General features: G+C 45.2%; 1 protein-coding gene across 2 annotated transcripts; it reads right to left on the reverse strand.

Annotated features, from left to right (window-relative positions):
- Nucleotides 1-9,769: 9,769 nt before the first annotated feature.
- LOC114489727 (zinc finger protein 268) lies at nucleotides 9,770-22,741 on the reverse strand. 2 transcript variants are annotated; one of them, XM_036013908.1, is made up of 5 exons: nucleotides 20,977-22,738; nucleotides 17,472-17,672; nucleotides 13,676-13,802; nucleotides 13,281-13,373; nucleotides 9,770-12,204 (listed from the first exon to the last, which is right to left on the reverse strand). In XM_036013908.1, exons 1-5 carry the CDS (start codon nucleotides 21,007-21,009, stop codon nucleotides 10,166-10,168), a joined length of 2,493 nt encoding a protein of 830 aa, XP_035869801.1. In that variant the 5' UTR covers nucleotides 21,010-22,738; the 3' UTR covers nucleotides 9,770-10,165. The 2 variants fall into 2 exon arrangements, with proteins under 2 accessions (XP_035869801.1, XP_035869802.1); XM_036013909.1 differs by lacking the exon at nucleotides 9,770-12,204 and adding an exon at nucleotides 12,245-12,360 and having other exon boundaries at nucleotides 20,977-22,741.
- Nucleotides 22,742-23,158: the final 417 nt, after the last annotated feature.

The raw sequence follows: 23,158 nt of genomic DNA on the forward strand, positions 1-23,158 counted from the left end.
AACTCCGGCTCCCTCACCCTCACAGTTTCACGCAGTGCTGGCACTCAGTGAGCACAGCAGCAGGGACCTGACATAGCCTGAGCCCAGAAGGCTGGCTGCAGGGCCCAAGCAAAGAGAACTGAGTCGTTATTCCACAAAGCCCGTGCTGCCCCCCTGACACATGAAAGCTATAGCAAGTGGACTTCAAAGCTTTATCAGTTTCTTTTTTATACAAATCTATGTATACATACACCTATTTTTTAAAAATATTTTTTTTATTATTCTGCCCTGGCTGGTGTGGCTAAGTCGATTGAGCACTGACTGGGAACCAAAGGGTCGCTGGTTTGATTCCCACTCAGGGCACATACCTGGGTTGCAGTCCAGGCCCCCAGTAGGGGGCGCATGAGAGGCAACCACACATTGACGTTTCCCTCTCTCCCTCCTTTTCTCTCTCTCTAAAAATAAATAAATAAAATATTTTTAATATAAAAATTTATTTATTATTTTTACAGAGAGGGGAAGAGAGGGAGGAAGGGAGAGAAGCAATCATTGATTACCCTTCATATCACCTGGCCCTTAACGCAGGCACGTGCCCTGACCGGGAATCAAACCTGACACCTTTTGGTTCGTAGGGCCGCACCCAATCCACTGAGCCACACCAACCAGGGCCATACACCAATTTTTAAAAAATTATTTTATTGTTGTTCAATTACAGTTTGTCTGCATTTTCTCCCCCCGCCCCATACACTTATTTTTAACAGCACAGAGGGATGGCTGATCCAGCTAGTACCAAGGACATGTGCCGGCGCATATGCATGGTCCTGCAAAGTGTCCCATGAAAGGAGAGGCTGCAATGTGTTCAAACACCTTGCAGCCGTGAACGTTTCCAAGGATAAGGCCTTATTTCTATGGACCATGTTCCTGGGGGCCAAGTTAACGGGCGGTGCTATGGGAAATCTAAGTTTTTAGCAGATTCTGTTGAACTTTCCACTAAGGTTGTGAAAAATCTGCGCGCGCAGCCGCGCAGCGCTCGCTTCAGGCTATGCGCCCCCCCTCCCCCACCTTCCTCCCGGCTCCACGCCCACCTGTCCAAGTGGACGCGCTCCCACCTACGTCGCCACTTCACCAGGTCCTGACTCCGGACCCTAAGATTCACCCCGTCCTAATGGACGGGAGGCCCAGACCCCGGGTCCCCGAGAGAGCAGAAGCTACAGAGGTTCAACGGGTACAGGAAGGGGAGAACTAGGCTCCTCACCCGCGTTTCCTCCAGCGCCGACCCCACGGGCTCCAGGGGAGGCGGAAAAGAGGCTAAGGGCCGGGCTCCTGCGGACAGGACCCGAACCCTGAGGGGACTCGGCCCTGGGCGCAGATGGAGCGGACGGGAGAACGGTAGGCAGCTCTGCCCAGAGGCCCGACCCCTACACCCCTATGGCTGGGGTCCGACGCCACGTACCTTTCACCAGGAGCTGCTTGCTGCGGAGGCCAAGAGTCCTACCCCGCCGCATCCACTTCAGGGCTCGGGGTCCGCACCCCACCCCCCAGTCCCACTTCCGCGCTGGCCCTGCGAGCACGTGCTCCGCCCGCCGCTCCAGGGAGGCGCCGTGGCGACTGCCAGGCAGCGTAAAAGGTTCGGTCGCTACAAAGTATCGAAGCTGCAGCCAATCCGGGCGAGGGCCCCGCCTGACTCCCCCTGTTCCCGGGGTCCGTGCAGTCCAGGGGGCGCCAAGAAGTTCTGGCGTTCGGAGGCACCATGTAAACTGGCTGTGCAAGTCCTCAGCTCCCGGACGGAGCAGGCGGGTCTTGAGGCTGCAGCGGAGACGAGGGCGTCCCCACCCCCACGCCCCAGAGGCGGGGTCCGGAGGAAGCGGTGACCCTTGGCTGACCCCAGGCCACCAGCCCAGGTGGATCAAGGAGCCAAACCCCGTGGGGATCTATTTATTCTGGCCCCGCTGGACGACTGTGCCTTTCAAACCCAGGACCCAAGGACACAGGGCGGGAGCAGAGACCCCTGCGGGACGCGGGGCTCGCGATTCAGGAGGGGGCTGCACTGAGTCGGGCCGCAGGGGCACCCGGGAACAGCCCCAGCGAACTGAATCCCGCGCCGGCCTGACCTTCGCGGGATCCCGAGCGTCCGGCAGCGGGCGGCGGGCCTTTGGGATGTCTCCACCAGCAAGGAGAGAGGAGTCTCGGCACTCGCTGATGCAGGTCTAGTCGGTGGGAATCCCGACGTCCTGCTCAGACGTGGTCTTCGGTGCAGGGAACACATTGCGCGCTGCCCCACCCAGCGCGCTAGACGGTGTTTCGGAAATGAGAGGAGTGGAAGGTTGCAAGCTGGTTCTTAAAGGATGATCAAGGTCTGACTAGAAAAGAAAAAATTCTCTTGGCTGCAGAGCTTATGCAAAGACTTAGGCACAAAGACTGACATTTCGGCGTTAAGTGAAAATACGGGAATCCAAGCGGCTGGTGGAAGATTTGCCAAGTAACCACACTTAACGCTCACGGCCCGACCCGGGATCATGACAAATGGTACAATAAAAATGGCGAGTTACGAGACAGCTGGAGTGATAGGAGCCCATTGGAAAAGTACATATAATAAAACGTTGAATTCTGGTTGACCCTGGGTGATATAATTCTTTTTACTAGGCATTTTAATTTCTTTCCTTACTCGTGTTTTCTGATTTTTATAAAAAGATACTTTGTTTTTCTACTTTTAGATTCTCTCCAAGGCATGAAAAAAAGAAAACACAGAAAACGGGGTTGGGGGAAGCAAACCCGACGGACCCAGTATAACGAGAGGAACTGAGAAGTTGCTCGCAGCAACGCCGTCCTCCCCGGCGGTTTACCGGGAAAACCTTCTGGCAAGGGGAGCGTAGTCCCTTTCTCTAAACCACAGTGTGTGCGCAATGAAACATTCCTGACGGCCCTCTTTACCCAGTTAACATCAACCGAGTCAGTGAAACTTAAACATCCACGTATCTAAGAAACTGCTTTAGAATGTGCTAATGGCTGCGTTAGACAGACGTTAGACCGCATGGTGAGAGGAAAGGCAGCCTGTATTTACAACTCGCCTCGGTTAATGACCTTTCCTTGGAAGATGAGGCCTTTCTTACAATGGGAGCTTATGAAGACTTTGTCCTGATTTAGGTACTTAGGAATACAACTAGTTCTGTGCTGAAGTTAGGAATGTAGGCTTTCAGTCCAAGTTAAAGGCGGCCACTTAATGGTGGGGAAACTCTGGAAACTGTTTCAATGTTTCTTCATCAATAACAAGGGAAGGGAACCCTAGCTCAGAAGCGGGTAGTAGGCTACCGTAAGACAATGCTGGTAAACAATAACATCTTATCTGGGACATTCAGTGTTCAGCAAATGCCAAACAAAAAAGTGACGGAATAACAACGAATTAGGGCCATAAAATTCATTGAATTACACGTGATAATTTCTCATATGAGGTATGAGGTTTATCTTACTAATTTTAAGATTTTGCACTTTGAATAAAGTTTAATTTCATCAACTTTTTTCTGTCTCTGGACTAGGTTTTTCTCTTTTATTTTGAAATTGTGGTGGAATAGTTTTTTTCAATTAAATCATATTTGGATAGAATAAACCATACATGATCATGATACAATTGTTACATATCATTAGATTCAGGCTGCTAATTTTTTGTTTAGAATTTTTGCATCTATGTTCATGAAAGAGATATGTCTACATTTTGGGTTTTTTTTCCCAACTGTTTATCTCATTTTGTCACCACAGTTATGCTGGTCTCTTTAAAACTATTGGGAAGGATTGTTTTGCTTTTCCTATTTTCTGAAATTTTTACAGGATTGGAATTATTTCTTCTTTAACTGTCAGGAAGAATTCACTAGTGAAGTCATCCAGGCTTCAGGCTTTTGTTATGGAAAGGTTTTTAAATTTGGAATCAATTTTTCAAATTTTTTTTGCTCTTAGTTTTAGGTTTTGTTTTTCCAGAAGACTGTCCATATCATCTAAGTTGTTGAATGTTTTTGCCTATTACATGACTTTTATCTTTTTAAAAATTTTAAATGTATTTTTAGAATGGGAGAGAAATGTCAATTTGATTCATAACAAAAACAAATGTGTAACCTGCAGTTGAATATTCTACAAATGCCTTGGCTCCACTTTGTGGATGGCATTACTCAGTTCATCTATGGCCTTGCTGACATTTGGTCTCCCAGTTACTGAGAAGTAAACGTGTCCAACTAAAATGATAAGAGCATATTCTTTTCGGCTCAGTTTTTGCATGATTTTGAAGCTTCAGTTTCATGCACACACACTTGGGGTTTCTTTGGTGAAATGAAGCCTTCATAATTGTATATAATCTCTTTATTCCTGATTTATTTCTTTGCCCTGGGTCTGTCTGTATTTCTATTAAAGGGTGCATATTTTCTCATGTCAGCTGTTAGACTGGGTGAGACCGATTCAGTCCCAGCTGTATTTAAGCTGGCCTGGGCTTCCTTGCAGTTTTAGGCTGGATTTAGACCACACCTTCTTTCAACTATTTTGAGGGCAGGACCAGGAAGTTTCCCTCAGGAGCACCTGGGATCAGAACGTGGGAATGTCTGAGATTAGCTTGTGCTCAAAGCCAGGCCACCAGCTTTGGCAGTGTGAAATACCTGCTGGCCCCACAGCCTGCCCACTTTCTGGGATGCGGAGGTCCCCTTGCTTTCCAGTTCTTCTGACCTCTGACCCCTCAGCCCCGCAAAGGCCTACAACGCCTTAGAGACCCTGTCAGCTCTCCTGACCCTTCTGCCATGTCTTGTACAAAGTCCTGAGTGCCTTGAGGCAATTTTCATTCACATGGAAGGGCGGCAGGGGAGTTCTTTACCCAACCTTCTGCCTGCAAGTAGACTCTTCAGGGGTTTCTTTCAATTGTTGCACTGTCTTCACATAGTATCTGCCTTGCACTTAGGAGAGGACCTGGGCACCTCAGCACAATCCTTTCTCAGCCTTCTCTGGCAACATTGCACTCGTCGTACTATCTGTAAGGGCCCCATGATGCGCCATGGGAAAGAGTTGGCTGGACACGCCCGTGGTGGGGTTGCCAGGGAGCCTGGACCATCATGCCCGTCCAGGGCCAACTGTGGTGTGTGGTTTCCCTTCACTCTGCAGGACGTCTCTCGCTGCAGTTGCGCCAAGAATGAGAGCAGCAACATTTTTCTTTTTCTGACAGACTAATTTATGAATTTTTGATGCCTTCACTTTAGTGTTTTACTGTATTTTTCCCATTACGACTTAGTCCCCTCATATCCCACCCCCCTGCAATCACCACTGTTCTCCACGTGTGAGTCCTTTTTCCTTTTTGCTCACTACCTCCACCCACTAGCCTCCCCCAACCCTTAACAGTTATCTTGCTGTCTCAGTTTTGCTTTAGTTCAGTTTTTTATAATATATACTTTATTGATTCTGCTATTACAGTTGTCCCATTTTCCCCCTTCATTCCCCTCCACCCTGCACACCCCCTCCCACCCACATTCTCCCCCTTCAGTTCATGTCCATGTGTCATAAGTTCTTTAGCTTCTACATTTCCCATACTACACTTGCCCTCCCCCTGTCTATTTTCTACCTACCATCTCTGCTACTTATTCTCTATACCTTTTCCCCCTCTCTCCTCCCACTCCCCTGTTGCTAACCCTCCATGTGATCTCCATTTCTATGGTTCTATTCCTGTTCTAGTTGTTTCCTTAGTTTATTTTTGGTTTTGCTTTAGGTGTGGTTGTTAATAATAGTGAATTTGCTGTCATTTTACTATAGACGTTTTTTTTTCTTTTTCTCAAGTAAGTCCCTTTAACATTTCATATAATAAGGGCTTAGTGATGATGAACTCCTTCAACTTGACCTTATCTGAGAAGCACTTGATCTGTCCTTCCATTCTAAATGAAAGCTTTGCTGCATAGAGCAATCTTGGATGGAGGTCCTTGCCTTTCATGACTTGGAATACTTCTTTCCAGCCCTTTCTTGCCTGCAAGGTCTCTTTTGAGAAATCAGCTGACAGTCTGATGGGTTCTGGCACCCCTATAATTTGGATGTTAGGAAGTTTCCTAAGCCTTTCCTAATTTTTTTTTGAATTCTCGTTTCTTCATTCTTTTCTGTTTGGTTGTTTCTTTCTTCCCTCTGGTCCACTACATTGCTTTGAGTCCCAGTTTTCTTCCCATCACTATCGTGCATTTTCCTTCATTTCACTTAGCATAGCCTTCATTTTTTCATCTAATTTGCGACCAAAATCAACCAATTCTGTGAGCATCCTGATTACCAGTGCTTTGAACTGTGCATCTGATAGTTTGGCTATCTCTTCGTTGCTTGAAAGTATTTATTTGCTCTAAGGCTTTGATCTGTTCTTCCTTTTGAGTCATCTTCCCCTCCCCCTTTGGTCTGATTGTGCCTGTTTACGTATGAGGGGCGGAGCCTCAGGTGTTCACCAGGGCGGGGCAACCCAGTCACTGGGTTGTGACACTGTATGTGGGGGCGGGGTCCGAGAGGGAACAATGGCGCTTGCTCCGCTCTCTCTTGGATTTCAGTCCTCCCACTGCTTCCCCCAAGCAAACTGGGCCTTTCTGGTGCTGATTCCCACGTAGGTGGGCTTGTGTACGTTCTAGGGCCCAGTGGGTCTCCCCAACAAACTCTCCTGTGAGGCTGGAAGTCTCTCCCTACGCCTCACCCCCACAGGTGTTTTAAATTGGTGTTTTGAGGATTTATTTCCCTGAGCTGGGGCCCTGGGCTTCGAGGTCTGTCTCATTCCCCAACTTCACCTGCTTTGTCTGCGCAAGAATGTGGGACCACCCAGTCCACCAGCTGCCCTGCGAGCCTCGCTGGGTCTGCCTGCTGCCAACCTGCACCTGGGGTCCGTCAGCCGCTGCCTTGTGCGCAGGGGTCTGCAAGACTTTGCTGTGACCTCTCTCCACCTGGCACCTGACTCCATCCCTCCTACGGGACTGGATGAATGTGTCTAACTGCTTGGTTGTCAGACTTCCGTACAGTTCAATTTTCTGTCAGTTCTGGTTGTTGTTTTTTGTTTCTAAATTTTTGTTGTCCTTAATTTGGTTGTGCGAGGAGGCAGTGTCTACCTATGCCTCCATCTTGGCCGGAAGTCCCGAGTTGCCTAGTCCAGTTTTTTCATTAGATTCCACACATGAGTGAAATCATAAGGGGTTTGTCTTTCTCTGACTGGCTTATTTCACTTAGGACAATGTCCTCCAGGTCCACCCATACCATTGCAAAGGGTGCAACATTTTTCTTACACAGAATATCCCTTCCTTTCTAGTGTTTTGTTGATTTGGGTTTCTTTGGTTTCTTGATTTTGTAGCTTACCCAATTTGTTTAACTAGAACACAATAGCTAGGTATAAAATTGGAATTTTTTTTTGTTTCTGAACCAACCTCAGATTCCTTATAACTTGTTTTCACATCTTAGCTACAACCTCCATTACACTGTTCAATAAAATGAACATCCTTGTAATTTTCTTAAAGGTACATGTCCATTGTTTTGCCATTATGCATGACATTAGTCATTTTTATGAACACTCCTTGAAGGAGTTAAAGGGGTTCATTTCTAGTCCTAATTTAATTATCTACACATATTGATAATATAGGGCTTTTCTTTACCTGGCAGTGTGGCTTTTATGAAATAATTTTCTACTGTTGTCTTCCAAACACCCTGAAAAAGGATCAGATTCGGCTGCATACAACAGAACCAAGTGTTCCCCCATGCAAAGGTGCTGAAACAAGGCCCTTTACTTCTCTCCTGTGTGAAACGTGCCCAGATGGTAGTGGTATACGGCGACTCTAGTAGCTCCATCATTAGCAGAGAGCCACACCGCTCTTTCCATGGCATTCTGCAGTTGGCTTCCTCCTCAACATGGTCTCCTGAGACAACCCCGCGATGACATGCTGCATATGGAAGAGGAAGATGAGAGGACACTGGGAGACACCTCCCAGCTGTTTGTTTTCCTTCTGAAGAACCTTTCCGTTAGACCCTCTCAACAACTTGTATTCCCATTTGCATATGGTTTAGTAGCACAATTACACTTAACTGCAAAGAAAACGGAGAGATGTAGCTTTGTAGCAGTCCACATTGCCCTAGGAAAACTACCGTGCCTCTGTTGGGAATGAAGGAACACCAGGCCCACTACCAGTGGTCTGCTGCACTTAACAATGTCAAGGCTTTTAAAAAATATACATGATTACATGCATTTTGCTAAAAATTCTATTTAGGACATTAAAATCTAGGTCCATAAATGACTTAAAATTCATCCTTCAACCCCCAATGTTTGTTTTCTGGGCAATACTATAAAATATCGGAATCACCTTTCCTTTAACTTTTCTGTAACTATCAACTGTTACAGAAAAGTCTCTGGAATGTCTTTGCCTTCTGGGGCTGGGTTGAAGGGATTAGGTAGATTTTCACACCAGAAATCCAATTTTTAATGTAAGTTGATTTACTGTTTGTGCATCTATTAATTTCCTCTAAGTTTCAAGTATCTGGTAAGTTTAAGATTAAATTTATCACTGCATTTAAGATTAAAACCGAATCCAGCACTGTCCTTCCTTTCCCCACGGCACTGCAAGTCTTTGAGGTTTCATGTGCATTTGCATCACACAACACAGCAACTTTTAAAATCTAATTGACCGAGGCGAGTAGTAAACTGTATGTAGATTTTCCCTTATGTGCTTATCTGTACTGTGTGTATCTTCATAGTACATCAATGACAAAATACATATTCATGAGATTTCCCAGATTTAGGGGACATCCTTTAGCAAATATCTGAACTTATTTCTTTATCCAAGCCTTCTCTTCCCTTCTGTGAATCATCATTCATCCCAGTATCTTGAGATTATGTCCTGTATAATGAGCTGAAAACAATAAAGATTAGTCACTTGGAAATTATTAAATATCTCCTTCAAGGAAGAAACAGGAGAGATTCCCTCAAGTAAAGAGTACAAAGTGGAGGGTGCTTCAGAAATACTTGCAGTTTTGAATCCTCATATTCCTCCAAGATAGTGCTAATCTAATTGCCAGGGACCCAACTCTTTCCACATTCATTCTGCTCATTCACATAATGAAACTGGTGAGGTTGTGAAGCACAGACTTTGCAAGTAAGCAGCTGGCAAAATGCTTTCTTACCACCCTTCCATTACAACTATATGTAAATATTTCAGCATCACTTAAATGTATTACAAAAATACCACAAAGCTAAAATAAAGACAAGTAAACTAGAATTAAAAATGACGATTGTGCCCTGGACAGATTGCTTGGTTGGAGCATTGTCCTGTGCACTAAAAGGTTGCCGTTCAACTCCTGGTCAGGGCACATCCTTAGGTTGTGGGTTCAATCCCCAGTCAGGGCACATACAGGAGCAAAGTGATTGGTGTTTCTCTCTCACATTGATGTTTCCCTTCCTCTCTCTAAAGTCAATAAATATACTCTCAGATGAGGATTTTAAAAAATGACAATAGCTAAAGGTACACTGGGTAATCAATATAAAATGAACTAATTAATAATTGAAAGGTGATTAACAGAAAACAAGACCTGTTTGCTTTTCTGTACTTAAGGAGTCCATTAACATTTTCACATCTAGTACACCAGCCTACCTTGGTGAAAAACCCCACCCCCTGGCAGAGTATGTGCAGTGAGTGCAAGTGCTGTGACGGGTTCTGAGTCTTCACACACACCAGGACGTCCTGCCCAGTTAGAAATGCACACACGGTGACGTACGTCGTCACTAAAGAGGTGTCACCAGGTCCACTCACAAAGAGAGTAACAGAGGTTGCTTCTATTATTAAAACACACTTTTAATAAGTCATTTTACCCTAGGAAAAAGTTGCATTTGTTAAGAATATTGCTATGCAGAGTAGACATTTTCTGTCATTAAAATCCCAGTGTTTAATTAATAAAGTATGGATTAAAAAGACACCTTTCTGGGGTCTTGGCCAGGCAGCTCAGTTAGAGTATCGTCCCACTATGCCAATGTGGCACAGTCAGCCCTGGTCAGGAAACGATGATCAACCAATGAATACATCAATATTTGGAACAAATGTTTCTCTCTCCCTTTCTTCTAAAATAAATAAAAAGTGTTCTGTGGACACCCTTCCACATACTGTACATTCACAAGGCTTTTATTCAGTGTAAGATTTCTGGTGTAAAAAATGACTTCACTTATAGAGTTTCTCTTCTATATGGATTTGCTGGTTATTCCCTGTGAATTGACTTTTGAGAGAAAGTTTCTTACATTTAACTTGTCAATAGGTTTCTCATCTGCATGAGTTCTTTGATGCATAAGGAACTGTGACTTCCAACAAAAAGCTTTCCCACACCCAGTGCACTGCCAGGGTTTCTCTCCTGTGTGAGTCCTCTGATGTGCGCTGAGAACGGATTTCTGCGAGAAGGCTTTTCCACATTCTTTACATCCATAGGGTTTCTCGCCTGAATGAGTTCTGTGATGTACAATGAGCTGAGATTTCCTAACGAAGGCCTTGTCACACTCACTGCATCCATAGGGTTTCTCTCTTGTGTGCGTTCTCTGATGTACAATAAGCCGTAGTTTTCCACAGAAGGATTTCTCACATTGATTACATTTGTAAGGGTTTTCCCCTGCATGAGTTCGTTCGTGTACAATGAGTAGTGATTTCCAAATAAAAGCTTTCCCACATTTGTTACATTCATGTGGTTTATCTCCTGAATGAGATCTCATGTGTACAATGAGGTATGACTTGCTACTAAAGGCTTTCCCACATTCACTGCACCTATACGGTTTCTCCCCTGCGTGAGTTCTCTGGTGTGAAGTGAGATGATCTTTCCTATTAAAAGCTCTCCCACACTCACTGCATTCATAAGGACTTTCCCCTGTGTGAATCCTCTGGTGTACAATCAGGTGTGAATTGAAACTGAAGGATTTCCCACATTCATGGCATTCATGTGGTTTCTTGCCTGTGTGAGTCCTCGTGTGTATAACGAGGTATGACTTACTCGTGAAGGCTTTCCCACATTCACTGCACCCGTAGGGTTTCACAGCTGTGTGACTTCTCTGGTGGACAATGAGCTGTGACTTCAAACTAAAGGCTTTTTCACACTGGTTGCATCCATAGGGTTTCAGCCCAGTGTGTGATCCCTGATGTATGATGAGCTGTGACTTGAAAGTAAAGACTTTCCCACACTCACTGCAACTATAAGGTTTCTCCCCCGTATGGGTTCTCTGATGTACCAGAAGGTTTGACTTTGTACTAAAGGCTTTCTGACATTCATTGCATTCATAGGGTTTCTCTCCCGTATGAGTTCTTTGATGTATAATGAGCTGTGACTTCAAACCAAAAGCTTTCTGACACTCACTGCAACCATAGGGTTTCTCCCCTGCATGACTTCTCTGGTGTGAAATAAGCTGATATTTACGACTGAAGGCTCTCCCACACTCACTGCATTCATAAGGACTTTCCCCTGTGTGAATCCTCCGGTGTACAATGAGGTGTGAATTGAAACTGAAGGATTTCCCACATTCATGGCATTCATGAGGTTTCTTGCCAGTGTGAGTCCTCATGTGTACAACAAGGTATGACTTACTCATGAAGGCTTTCCCACATTCATTGCACCCGTAGGGTTTCTGTCCTGAATGAATTCTCTGGAATGAAACAAGCTGGTCTTTCCTACTGAAGACTTTCCCACATTCACTGCATTCATATACTCTCTCTCCTGAGTGACTTCCCTGGTGTTCACTGAGGTGACACTTGGGGCTGATGTCTCTGGCACATCCATCATACTTGCAGGTCTCCATCTCTGCATAAGTTCGCTGATGCACTACAAGGCATGACTTGCTGCTGAAGACATTCCCACCGTAACTGCATTTGAAGGGCTTTCCTCCCATACAGATTTGTTGGCGCATGGGTTGTGGCTTCTCGACAGTTTTCCCAGATCCATTACTTTCACAGTATTTTACTCCAAAAAGAGTTCGTTCATGTTTACAATGGAGGAATGATTCCCTTTGTGCATAAAACCCATTAGGGTTCTTTCCAACATTATTACTATTGAAGTCTGTATTATATTTCAAACTCTTTCCACATGTGCCACATTTATAAAGCTTTTGTCTTGCAGGAATACAAGCTGTAGCAAGAAGACATTGTGCTCCAAATGCAGGACACTCACAGCAATCTGACACACTTCCCATCTTGTCTTGATTTTCCTGATAACATTCCACATGATCACCAATTTCACAGGCTTTATCTAAAAATGGAAACATGGTATAAATGATAATATGCTCCTGGTGTAGCATTAAATTGCCTTGAAAATGCCATTTCGTGAGGTTATTGTTTTACGTTCAGAGATCAGACCTGAATATAAGTCAAATCTGAAGTACAAATGTCCCCAAACTCCTGGGCACTGGAGAAAACAAAGCAAAACCAGAAATGAACATTGGCATAGGCAAGTGATGATAATTAAAGATTATTTTGACTTTAAAAGGTTTGCATAATGGGTAAAGAAGGCAGAATAGGCAAAATGAAAAATGAAAACCGACAAAGACTCCCCGGGCCCAGGAAGAACGAGGAGTGTGGCAGGACAAACAAGCAGCAATCAGGATGGTGAGGAGGCAGGATGTGGCTACGAAGCAGTGGAAGAGATGTTCCAGTTTGTGAAAATGAGACAAGGGAGTGGCTCAGGCAGGCGAGATGCCCTGTGGACCAATCACTCCCAGAATGAAAGAGGGATGACCTATCAATCACCCAACAGACAAAAAAGAGTTTACATCTTCAGAATAGAAACCTTTTAAAATTTACAATATATGACGCAAATGGCAAATATAAAAAGAAACTCCTTTGGGCTCAGAGGAAACAGCAGGAGCAGCCAATGGAGAATGAGCAGAAGCCCGTCGAGTGTGCATTGCAGAAGGGGGTACGGTGGGGTGCTGCCTGGGTAAGGGGGAGGGGGAAGGCTTTGGGCAGGAAAACCGACACCATCAACGATGCAGGAATGCACCTGGCAAGGGTGGTGAGGACATTACAGTGATCAGCATGGAGAAACATGGAAGGCGTGGTTTCAGGGAAAAGAAAGGAAATTGAGGCTGCTGTTGTGTAACATAAGTGTAAGGGATATAAAAATGTATTTAGGAAACAGAAAGGAAGTTGAAGGGATACGAAAGTCACACTAAGATGCATGGGAAAGTAAAAGAAGACTAAGAGAGCCAGAGAGGAAAGTAACTGAGAAAGAATGCTTACAGGTGAGACAAGAAGTACAAGCATGAGGTGCGCAGCACTTCAGAATTCACACCAATTCTAAATAAAAAGGAAAAAAATCTAAGTCACCTGAATGGCCTGGACTTGCAACTTGGGCCTGCATCATCCACAGCTCTCCGTGTTCCAACTGGAAGATGATATCAGGCTTGGTGGGCTGGTACCCTGCAAACGGAAAATCCCAGTCAACCTTGATCAAAGCTGCCTAGGGCTCAGGGATACTGCAGAAATGGGGACAATCTGGTTAAGAGGCAACATGATAAAGCTGCCCTTTTGTACTCTGGCTAAACAAACACCATTCAAAGAGCATATTCTGATGGCAATGGGAGGCTAAGGGAACCTGGCCTCTACACAGAAGTCTATAATTACTCAGTCTTTCACAAAAGCTCCACCTCCAACTCCCAGCTTAAAGCAGCCAGGAGGCAGCCTGGCAACCAGGCGGCTCCCCCAAGGTCAGCAGCACTCACCCAGGAATGCCAGGTTGCTGTAGTTCTCCAGCATCACGCTCCTGTGCAGGTGTCTCTGAGCTGGGTCCAGCAGCTGCCATTCTTCCCAGGTAAAGGGCACAAACACATCCGTGAATGACAGTGACTCCTGAAATGGCATATCCCCATACAGTTACAGATTACCTGACTGAGTCTGTGGGCAACAGCAGACTGCTTCTGAGGGTTTCCGTCAATTACATTCTACTTTGCGATAAAAGCAAAATTCATTGAAAATTTTCCCATCCATATGTGCTGTATTAGTCAGCCTTTCGCTCAACATATAAGAATATCAGGTACCAGGTGTTCAGCTAAGAACAGCAGGTGAAACAAATGCCTGCCGACAAGTGTCCAACAATGTACAGGAAAGCAAAGTCAACCACATACAAATGCAAGTGGGAGTCGAAGAAGCCAAGACAGAAGGACACACAGAGTACACCACGGGCACAGCAGAGCAGGCGAAGAGCTGCTCATGAAACACACAGGCACACCCCACAGGCCACTGCAATGGCACACCCGGGCGGCTCTGGTTACCCTAGTTTTGCAGTAGTTACTGAATGTAGCTGCTAGGTATTCACTAGGTGCAGGTGATATAAAAAAGGATGATATAGTCCTGCTCCCAGGAAACATTCAGCATCTCAGAGAGGAAAGCAGAGTTAAATACATACAAATGCAACTGGGCATCAAAAAGGTGAGGATGAAATAACAGAGCACATGAGGGGCACAGAGGGGGTGCAGAGCAATGCTGCCTGAAGGCGGAGTCTGGGAAAGGGTACCACAGAGGTGACCACTGCTAGAGAAGATGCATTAACACTCAGGGGAGTAGGCCCTGGCCAGCTAGCTCAGTTGGTTGGAGCATTGTCCCAAAGCGCCAAGGTTGCAGGTTCAAACTCCGTTAAAGGCACATACAAGAATCAACCACTGAAAGCATAAATAAGTGGAACAACAAACCAATGTTTCTCTCTCTCTCTCAACTATATGCTGTGTACAAGAGACTCGTTTTATGTTATTTATTTTTAGACAGAGGGGAATGGAGGTAGAAAGAGAGGGAGAGAAACATCAATGTGTGGTTGCCTCTCATGCGCCGCCCCACTGGGGACTGGATCTGCAACCCCGGCATGTGCCCTGACTGGGAATAGAACCAGCAACCCTTTGTTTCACAGGCCATCATTCAAGCCACTGAGCCACACCAGCCAGGGTGAGACTCATTTTAGATCCAAAGATGCATACACGAAACATTCTACCCCAAAACAGCATACCTGCTCTTCTCAATTGCAAATGGGGCATTTTCCAGGATAAACAATATGTTAGGCCACAAATTAAGCCTCAACAGATTTTAAAAGATAAATATTACACAAAGTTTTGGCTCTGGTTGGGTAGCACAGTTGGTTAGAGCATTGTCCACATATGCCAAGGTTGTGGGCTCAATCACCAGTCAGAGCACATACAAGAATCAACCAATGAATGCATCAATAAGTGGAACAACAAACTGATGTTTCTCTTCCTCTCTCTCAAATCAATTTAAAAAATCTATCTTTAATCTTTGCCTTTAAAAAAAACCCTCAATAAAATACTAGCAAATCAAATTCAACAGCATGTTTTAAAAGTTATACACTACGTTCAAATTGGGAAAAATAAAAAAAAAATTACCTCAATTTAGAAAAAAATGCCAAAATTTGCCCTTGCTGGTGTGGCTCAGTGCATTGAGTGCCAGCCTGAGAACCAAATGGTCTCTGGTTCGATTCCCAGTCAGGGAACATGCCTGGGTTGCGTGCCAGATGCCCAGTCGGAAGCGCACGAGAAGCAACCACACACTGATGTTTCTCTCCTTGTCTTTCTCCCTCCCTTCCCCCTCTCTAAAAATAAATAAAATCTTAAAAAAAATTTAAAAAGTGGCAAAATTCAACATCATTTAACAATAAAAACGCTGAACCAGTAGAAATAGAAGAAAAGTGCCCAACATGATAAAAGCCATGTACTAAAGGCCCACAGTGAACATCGTTCTCAATGGTGAAGGACTGTACGCTTCCCCTATAAGATCAGGAACAGGGCAAGGATGCCTGCTTCTCCCACTTCTATCCAACATGGGGCTGGCAGTTCTAGGCAGGGCCATCAGGCGAAAGAAGATAGAGAAGGTAACCAAATTGTAAATAAAGTAAAATTATCTCTGTTCAGAGATTCTATGTTCCTATATGTATAAAACTTTAAAGACTCCACCAAAACGAACAAACAAAAAACAGAACAAATTCAGCAAAGTAGCAGGATACAAAGTTGACACACAAAAGTCAATTGTATTTTTTTAAATACAAAATTCTTTTTTCCCCCACACTTTTAAATTTTATTTTCAGAGAGAGGGAAAAGGAGGGAGAATGAGTGGGAGAGAAACATCAATTGGTTGCCTCTCACACTCCCCCAACTGGGGACCTGGCCCACAACCCAGGCATGTGCTCTGACTGGGAGTCAACCCTGCGGGCTTTTGGGTTGAAGGCCGGTGCGCAGTCCACTGAGCCAAAAGCCAGGGCTCTGGTATTTCTGTACACTAACAATTATCAATCTGAAAAACAAATTATGAAAACAATTCCATTTATAATAGTATTAAGAAAATAAAATACTTAGGAAAAAATAAAATTTCTAAGTATTTTATTAACCAAGGAGGTAAAAATGACTTGCAGAATGAAAAGTAGAAAACCTTGCTGGAAGAAATTAAAGAAGACATAAAAAATTAGCCCTGGCTGGCATAGCTCAGTGGATTGAGCTCGGGCTGCGAACCAAAATGTCGCAGGTTCGATTCCCAGTCAGGGCACATGCCTGGGTTGCAGGCCGTGACCCCCAGCAACCGCACATTGATGTTTCTCTCTCTCTTTCTATCTCCCTCCCTTCCCTCTCTAAAAATAAATAAATAAAATCTAAAAAAAAAATAGAAACATATTGGTGGGAAGATGGAACAGAATAGCTACTATGGGAAGTGGTATGGGGTGATGGTGTCTTCCAACAGTTAAACCACCAATGGATCAAAGAAGTGAAAAGAGAAATTAGTAAATACTTAGACTTGAATGAAAACCAGACACAACATACCACAATTTATCGGATGCAACAAAAGCAGTGTTCAGGGGAAAATCTGGGTCTACACCGAAAGAACAGAAAGCAGGGTCTTACAGAGACACTCGCATCCATGTTCACAGCAGCATTACTCACGACGGCCAAAATGTGGAAGCAGTCCCAGTGTTCATCAATGGGATGAGTGTGATATGTGCATACAAGGGAAAACCAGGCAGCCTTTAGAAGAGGGAAATTATGCAACACACTCCATCGTGGATAAACCTCATGGACTTTTTGTCAAATGAAAGAAGCCTGGTCCAAAGAGACACCTACTACGTGAGTGCACTGACAGGCAGCGTCCAGAGTAGCGGGAACCACAGGCAGAGAATGGAGAAAGGTGGTTGCCAGGGGCTGCGGGAGGAGGGAGTGGGAACTAAAAATACACAGCAACAACAATACTCATTTTATGAACACATAAACCAAAGGATATCCATAAAACACAAGCTAATGTTGGGGGAGGTGGAAAAGGAGATGGAAACTGAGGATGGGGAGACCAGGAAATACAGAAAGAAAGGCAGACGGAAACTACAGGAACCATCACGATAAGCAGGCCACAAACTAGGAGCGACTAGCTTGACCCTTTAAGCTACGAATCACATCCCTCCCCCCAACAAAAAACCTCACAAGTAAATGAATGAATAAAACTAATAAAGAATCTGGTTTCAATAAACAAGCAACTCACCTGGGACTTGGTGGTTTGCAGCTGTTCCTGGGAAGTAAACAGCCAGTGTGGGACCTGCTCTGTCCACTGCCTCTTCTGCCTCCGCTGGGGTCCTCCTGGGGAAGGCTTCTGGTCAGGCGTCCTCTGACCCACAATGGGTTCCTGACCTCGGAGCTTTCTGATCCTACTGCCCGAACTGTCTCGTTCCTGAAGGGGTGGGACCTGTAGACTCAAGAGGAAGCCACTTTACCAAGCATACATCCTCTGGGCCCCCACCTTGGCCTCTTTTGCCAGAGAACATGTTTACAGGAGGCCAGGACAGGCGGTCTGCAGACTGTGGTCAGTACCACTGTGCGAAACCTGGCACCTGAAGAGTCTCTCCACCGCCCCAGGCTCTGAGAGGGCCCCGGGACCCCACAAGCACAACCACTACCCTGTGAGTCAGACAACCTTGGGCAGCCACTTAACTAAGAACCAGATGCCAGGTGCTCGGAAGTAAACACTGTTTTTGGGGGGAGGGTACACAAGCAATGGATTTTGAATGGAACAGCCTGTTTCAGTTAAGAGTTCCTTCTCTCACTATCCAGATGCTGATGAATAAATTCACTTCGCCTCTCCCACTGATCATTACTTTTTGTTGTTAAAACATTGGAAGTAGGATGAGATCAGGGCAGCAGTACCATTATTTAATCTCCCCAAAACTCCCAAATAAAAACAAGAGGCCAGAAAAAAAGCCCAGACACCTACAACAAATGAAACCGAGGTGACAGGTCTCCTCACAGAGACCAGTTCCCAGCAGAGGAAGTGTGGGAAATGATGGAAAATTCTGCTGAGCCACACACTGCAAATCTCTGAAGCCACCAATAAATGTTCATCCCCAACAGGAGAGTACCTCCCTCGAGTGGACTCTGAGCAATGTTTCTCAAGTTCCGAGTTGCAGGCAACTAAAAACTATATTCCTGTAGAGTCACAAAGTGACCTCACGGTGCTGTGGGCATGCAAGAACAGGAGGATCTGCCCTGGCCAGGTGGCTCAGTTGGGTGAAGCGCTGTCCCCAAGCCCCAAAAGGTTGCAGGTTCCATCCCTGGTCAGGGCATGCACGGGAGACAACTGATGGATGTTTCTCTCTCACATCAGAGTGTGTGTGTGTGTGTGTGTGTGTGTCCCTTCCTCTCTCTCTAAAGTCAATGAAGGTATCCTCATGTGAGGATTTAAAAAAAAAAAAAAGAAGAGGATCTAAGAAATAATCAGAGAGGATATAAAGAGGGGAGTGTCCAGAGTTATCTTATTCCAGAAATTTTCTTAACAAAATACAACATGTACACGCGAGACAAGGCACGCTGAGCTCTAGGAAAAGGCTTGAGGCAGAAACATAGGCTTCCTGACAAAGCTTTGCAATGAGTCAGGTCAGGTGTGTGTGTGTGTGCCTGCTTGTATTTCCAAAAGAATCACTGAAAAGAACTAGAAACTGTAAAAGTGCTTACCTCTGGAGGAGAGAAATAGAGTGGAATGGATGAGAGCAAGGACTGTCTGAATGTACCATGATATAGTAGTAGCACTGATATTTAAACAGCATTTTATGTACACTATAGGGTAGGAGAGTTACAACTGTCACATGTTACAGTTAGGAAAGCAAAATGGAGCAGCCACCTTGGACCACTTTGGCAGTTCCTCAAAATGTTAAACACAGAATTACTATATTACCCAGAAATTCCAGTCCTAGGTATCTGGCCAAGAGAAATAAAAGTGTATGTCCATACAAACACTACACAAATGTTCTTAACAGCATTATTCACAATAGCCAAAAAGTGGAAACAATCCAAACATCCATTAATGAATGAATGGACAGACAAAATGGGGTCCCATCTCCACACAGGAGTGTTATTAAGCGATAATAAAGTACTGATAAATGCTAACTTTTGTGGTTTAAATGCCTCTCAATTAGCTTTTTATCCTGTAAGTCTTTGACATTAAGCTTTTGATTGCTGAGGTGTCCACTTCAAAAACATCCTTCTGAGATGCACACAGTCAACTACACAAATGACACCAAGAGCCAGGAGGCCTCACCCAGGAACTTCCCCTTACAAAAGCCCTGGTTTACGCAGGTAACAGCCGGCATGAGTGACCATGCTTTTCCCTTCCTGTGCTTTAATTCCAAGCCTTAAATTTTAAATTCACCAAAAAAGTGCAAACCTGTAACACCAAAGGCACCCCCACCTTTCCACCCCAACCAAGGCAGAACCCCAGGCCTGTGTGTGCTTGCCCTCTCTACCCTGACCTTACTATGTGGCCCTCAGGTGTGTCATGTACCTTCCAGGACCTGGGAGTAACAATCCTTGTTTTCTCAAAGTTCCCCGATAGCTGTTGCTGACGTGTTTCTTACAACCACAGTAAGAACCACAAAGGCCAGTGCAGCCACAACATTAGATCCAGTCGAGGGCATGTCTGTGGGTATGGACCGGAAGACTGTGCCCTGCAGCCCCGGTCAGTAGCGACGTGACTGAGAACAATGGGCTGAGCGCAACACAGAGCGACCTCGAAAACATGCTAAATGAAAGAAGCCAGATACAGAAGGCCACGTATGGTATGATTCAATTTACAGGAAAATGTCCAAAATAGGTAAATTCACGAGAACACACAGTAGATTGATGGTTGGGGACAGGGTTTGTTTCTCTCAGCAGCGACAAGGTTCTGGAATCAGATGGTGGTGATATTTGCACAACTCCATGAGGGCAATAATTGCCCCTTATCTGCTGTTTCACTTTCCATGGTCAACTACGGTCCAAAAGCATTAAATGAAAAATTGCACAAAGCAAACAATTTACGAGTTTTAAATTGTAAAGCATTCTAAGTAGTGTGATAAAATCCTGCGTTTTTCCACTCTACTCCACCCAGGACACGAAGGACCCCTTCGCCAGGATGTGCAGACTGTGGGCTGCAGTGGCATCACAGCCACTGCACTGAACTAACCCTTGCTTTACTTCGTAACGGCCCGAAGCACCACCGGAGTGAGGCGGTTAATTCCAATACGCCACAGCGAAGCCATAAAGTGCCTCCTTTAAGTGGAAAACGATGTATGGGAAGTGGGGGGTGCTACTATATTAACGACTATATGATATAAAGATTTTATTTATTTTTAGAAGGAAGGAAAGGAGAAAGACAAGGAGACAGACAAGAACGTGTGGTTGCCTCTCACACGCTCCCAGGGGCGACCTGCCATGCAACCCAGGCACGTGCCCTGACTGGGAATCAGACCGGCGACCCTTTGGTTTGTTGTACTCAATCCACTGAGCCACACCAGCCACGCATAATGATATATTTTAAACGGAGAGATCTTATGGTATATAATTTATACCTCAATGAAGTTTCCATGAAAAGAGTAATTTTTAACTTCAGTGACCTTTAGTAATTTGATGTTTTGCAACAATCACGTCAGCAGGAGACGACATTTCCATCGCCCTGGAGGAGCTGGCAGGTACACAGCTTCGGGGACAGCTTTACACAAAGGAGACGAAACCCGACTCACCCAGGTGGCAGCTGTGCGGACCCTGGTGGCCATCCCCGCGCTGTCCGTGCCCCGCGAGAGGAGGCCGACAGCAGCAGCCGCTGGGCTCCCGGCTTCCGCCCCAGCCGCGCCCGCGGGCGGGCTGCAGGGAGGCCAGACTAGTCCGTACGGTCCGCTGCCTGGAAACAACGGGTTTGGAGCGTCGGCTCCTCGGATCCCTGAATGGGCGGCGGGGAACAGGGGAAGACTGGCCGCCTCCACCTACGGACCTGCGGCCAGATCGACTTCGTCCTCGCTCTTGACTTTCAGAAGCCCGTCCTGGGCGTTTCCGTGACACCCCTCCGGGAACGACGAGGACAGCCCACTGCAGTTCGGGTGACCGCGATGACTGGTGACCGGTGACCGGTGAAGGCAGCCTGCCCCGGAATGCGGAGCGCGCCTCTCGGGCCTCGGCGGAGCCCACGGCTGCTGACAGGGACGCACAGGAAATGCGTCAGGGAGACCAAGACCAGAACGAACTACAACTCCCAGGAGCCACTGCGGCAGCCCCGGCGCGCCCACCGTGCAGTAGCGGGGAAAGCTCTGCCTCTCTTGCCCAGGACTAGGGCGTGGCCACTGCAGCCTTTCAATAATATAAAGAATTAAAGTAATTGACAGTAATAGCACAGAGATGGTAGTCGAATAAATTAAGTGTACTAAGGGCCCTGCTTTTTGATAAAAGTCCTAATTTACACTAATAATTAAAAAAATGTGTACCATTAACATTTTAATAGAATTGTTTTCCCCTCAAATTAGGGGTGCAATTTTAAAACTGTTTTTTGGAGGGGAGGGAAGGAATCTTTTAAATGTGTCAACGAAAGGTCGTGTGTATTTATCTTTTATATTACAATAGCTGATCTTTAAAGACCCTCTACTATATACCACCCATCATCTTCTGTGACCTGCCACACACACACACGCCAGTTCCTTTCTCAGATGAAGCTCCATTTGCTAGCTATGTGAATTTGGGCAAACTACTTAAAAATTCCAAAATCTAGGTGCCTTAACTATAGGGGCTATAATATCTTCCTCACAGGGTTATAATCTAATGTATTAAAAGGCTTAGTAGATTGGCTACCTCATATTAAACTGCAGTTTTAAAAATCAGCAATTACAATTACTACTGTTACTAGCATTCGCTTGGAGCTGCAGCTCTTGTTTCCCAGAACTCCCTGCTTTTCAGGGTATTTTCAATCAGATTTACTGAGGTATAATGTATATACAGCAACCTGGGTCCGTATGAAGGGTGTTCAGTAAGTAACACTCAAGGAACCGCCACGAAGATCCAGATAGTTTACGGTCCGGTGGACAGTGAAGTCCACCGCGCACGCGCACAGGCAGAGGCAGCACTGACGTATGTCGTCGCGAGAGACTGCTTTAGAATTTTATAGATGGCAGTCAAACAGTGTCTACTCTTCTGTGTCTCACTTCTTGTACTTAGAATATCTTTGAGATTTCACCATGCTACTGGATCATTAGTTATATTTTACTGCTGAGGACTATTCCATCATAGGGCTAAACCACAATTTGTTTATCACTCAGATGTTGTGAATTAGTATATACATCATCTGTTTACATTTTCAAGGAATGGGACTGATGGGTCATGTGGTAATGGTATATGTTCAGCATTTTGAAGATATGCCAAACTGTTATCCATAGAGATTGCACTATTTTATAATCCCACCAGCAATGTAAGAGGCTTCTAACATCACCAATCCTTACTAAGGATGGTTATGCCCACTTCTTATTTTTTTCTAATTTTTTAAAAAATTTTATTTTAATTGTTCAACTTTTTATTTTTTAAAACATTTATTTATTTTTAGAGGGGAAGGGCAGGAGACAGAGAGGGCAAGAAACATCAATGTGGGGTTGCCTCACACACACCCCTTCCTGGGTCCTGACCTGGCCTGCGACCCAGGCATGTGCCCTGATTGGGAATTGAACCAGCAAACCTTTGGTTCACAGGCCCGCACTCAATCCAATAAGCTACACCAGCCAGGGCTATGCCCACTTTTTATCCCATTCCACTGGGTGTGAAATGCTATCTCATCATGGTTTTGATTTGCATTTCCCTGATGACTAATGATGTTGAGCATCTTTACAAGGGTTGATTGGACAGTCATGTCTTCCTATAAGTGAAGCATCTGGTAAAATACTGTCTTTA

The sequence above is a fragment of the Phyllostomus discolor genome, chromosome 13, assembly GCF_004126475.2.
Source record: "Phyllostomus discolor isolate MPI-MPIP mPhyDis1 chromosome 13, mPhyDis1.pri.v3, whole genome shotgun sequence".
NCBI lineage: Eukaryota > Metazoa > Chordata > Mammalia > Chiroptera > Phyllostomidae > Phyllostomus > Phyllostomus discolor.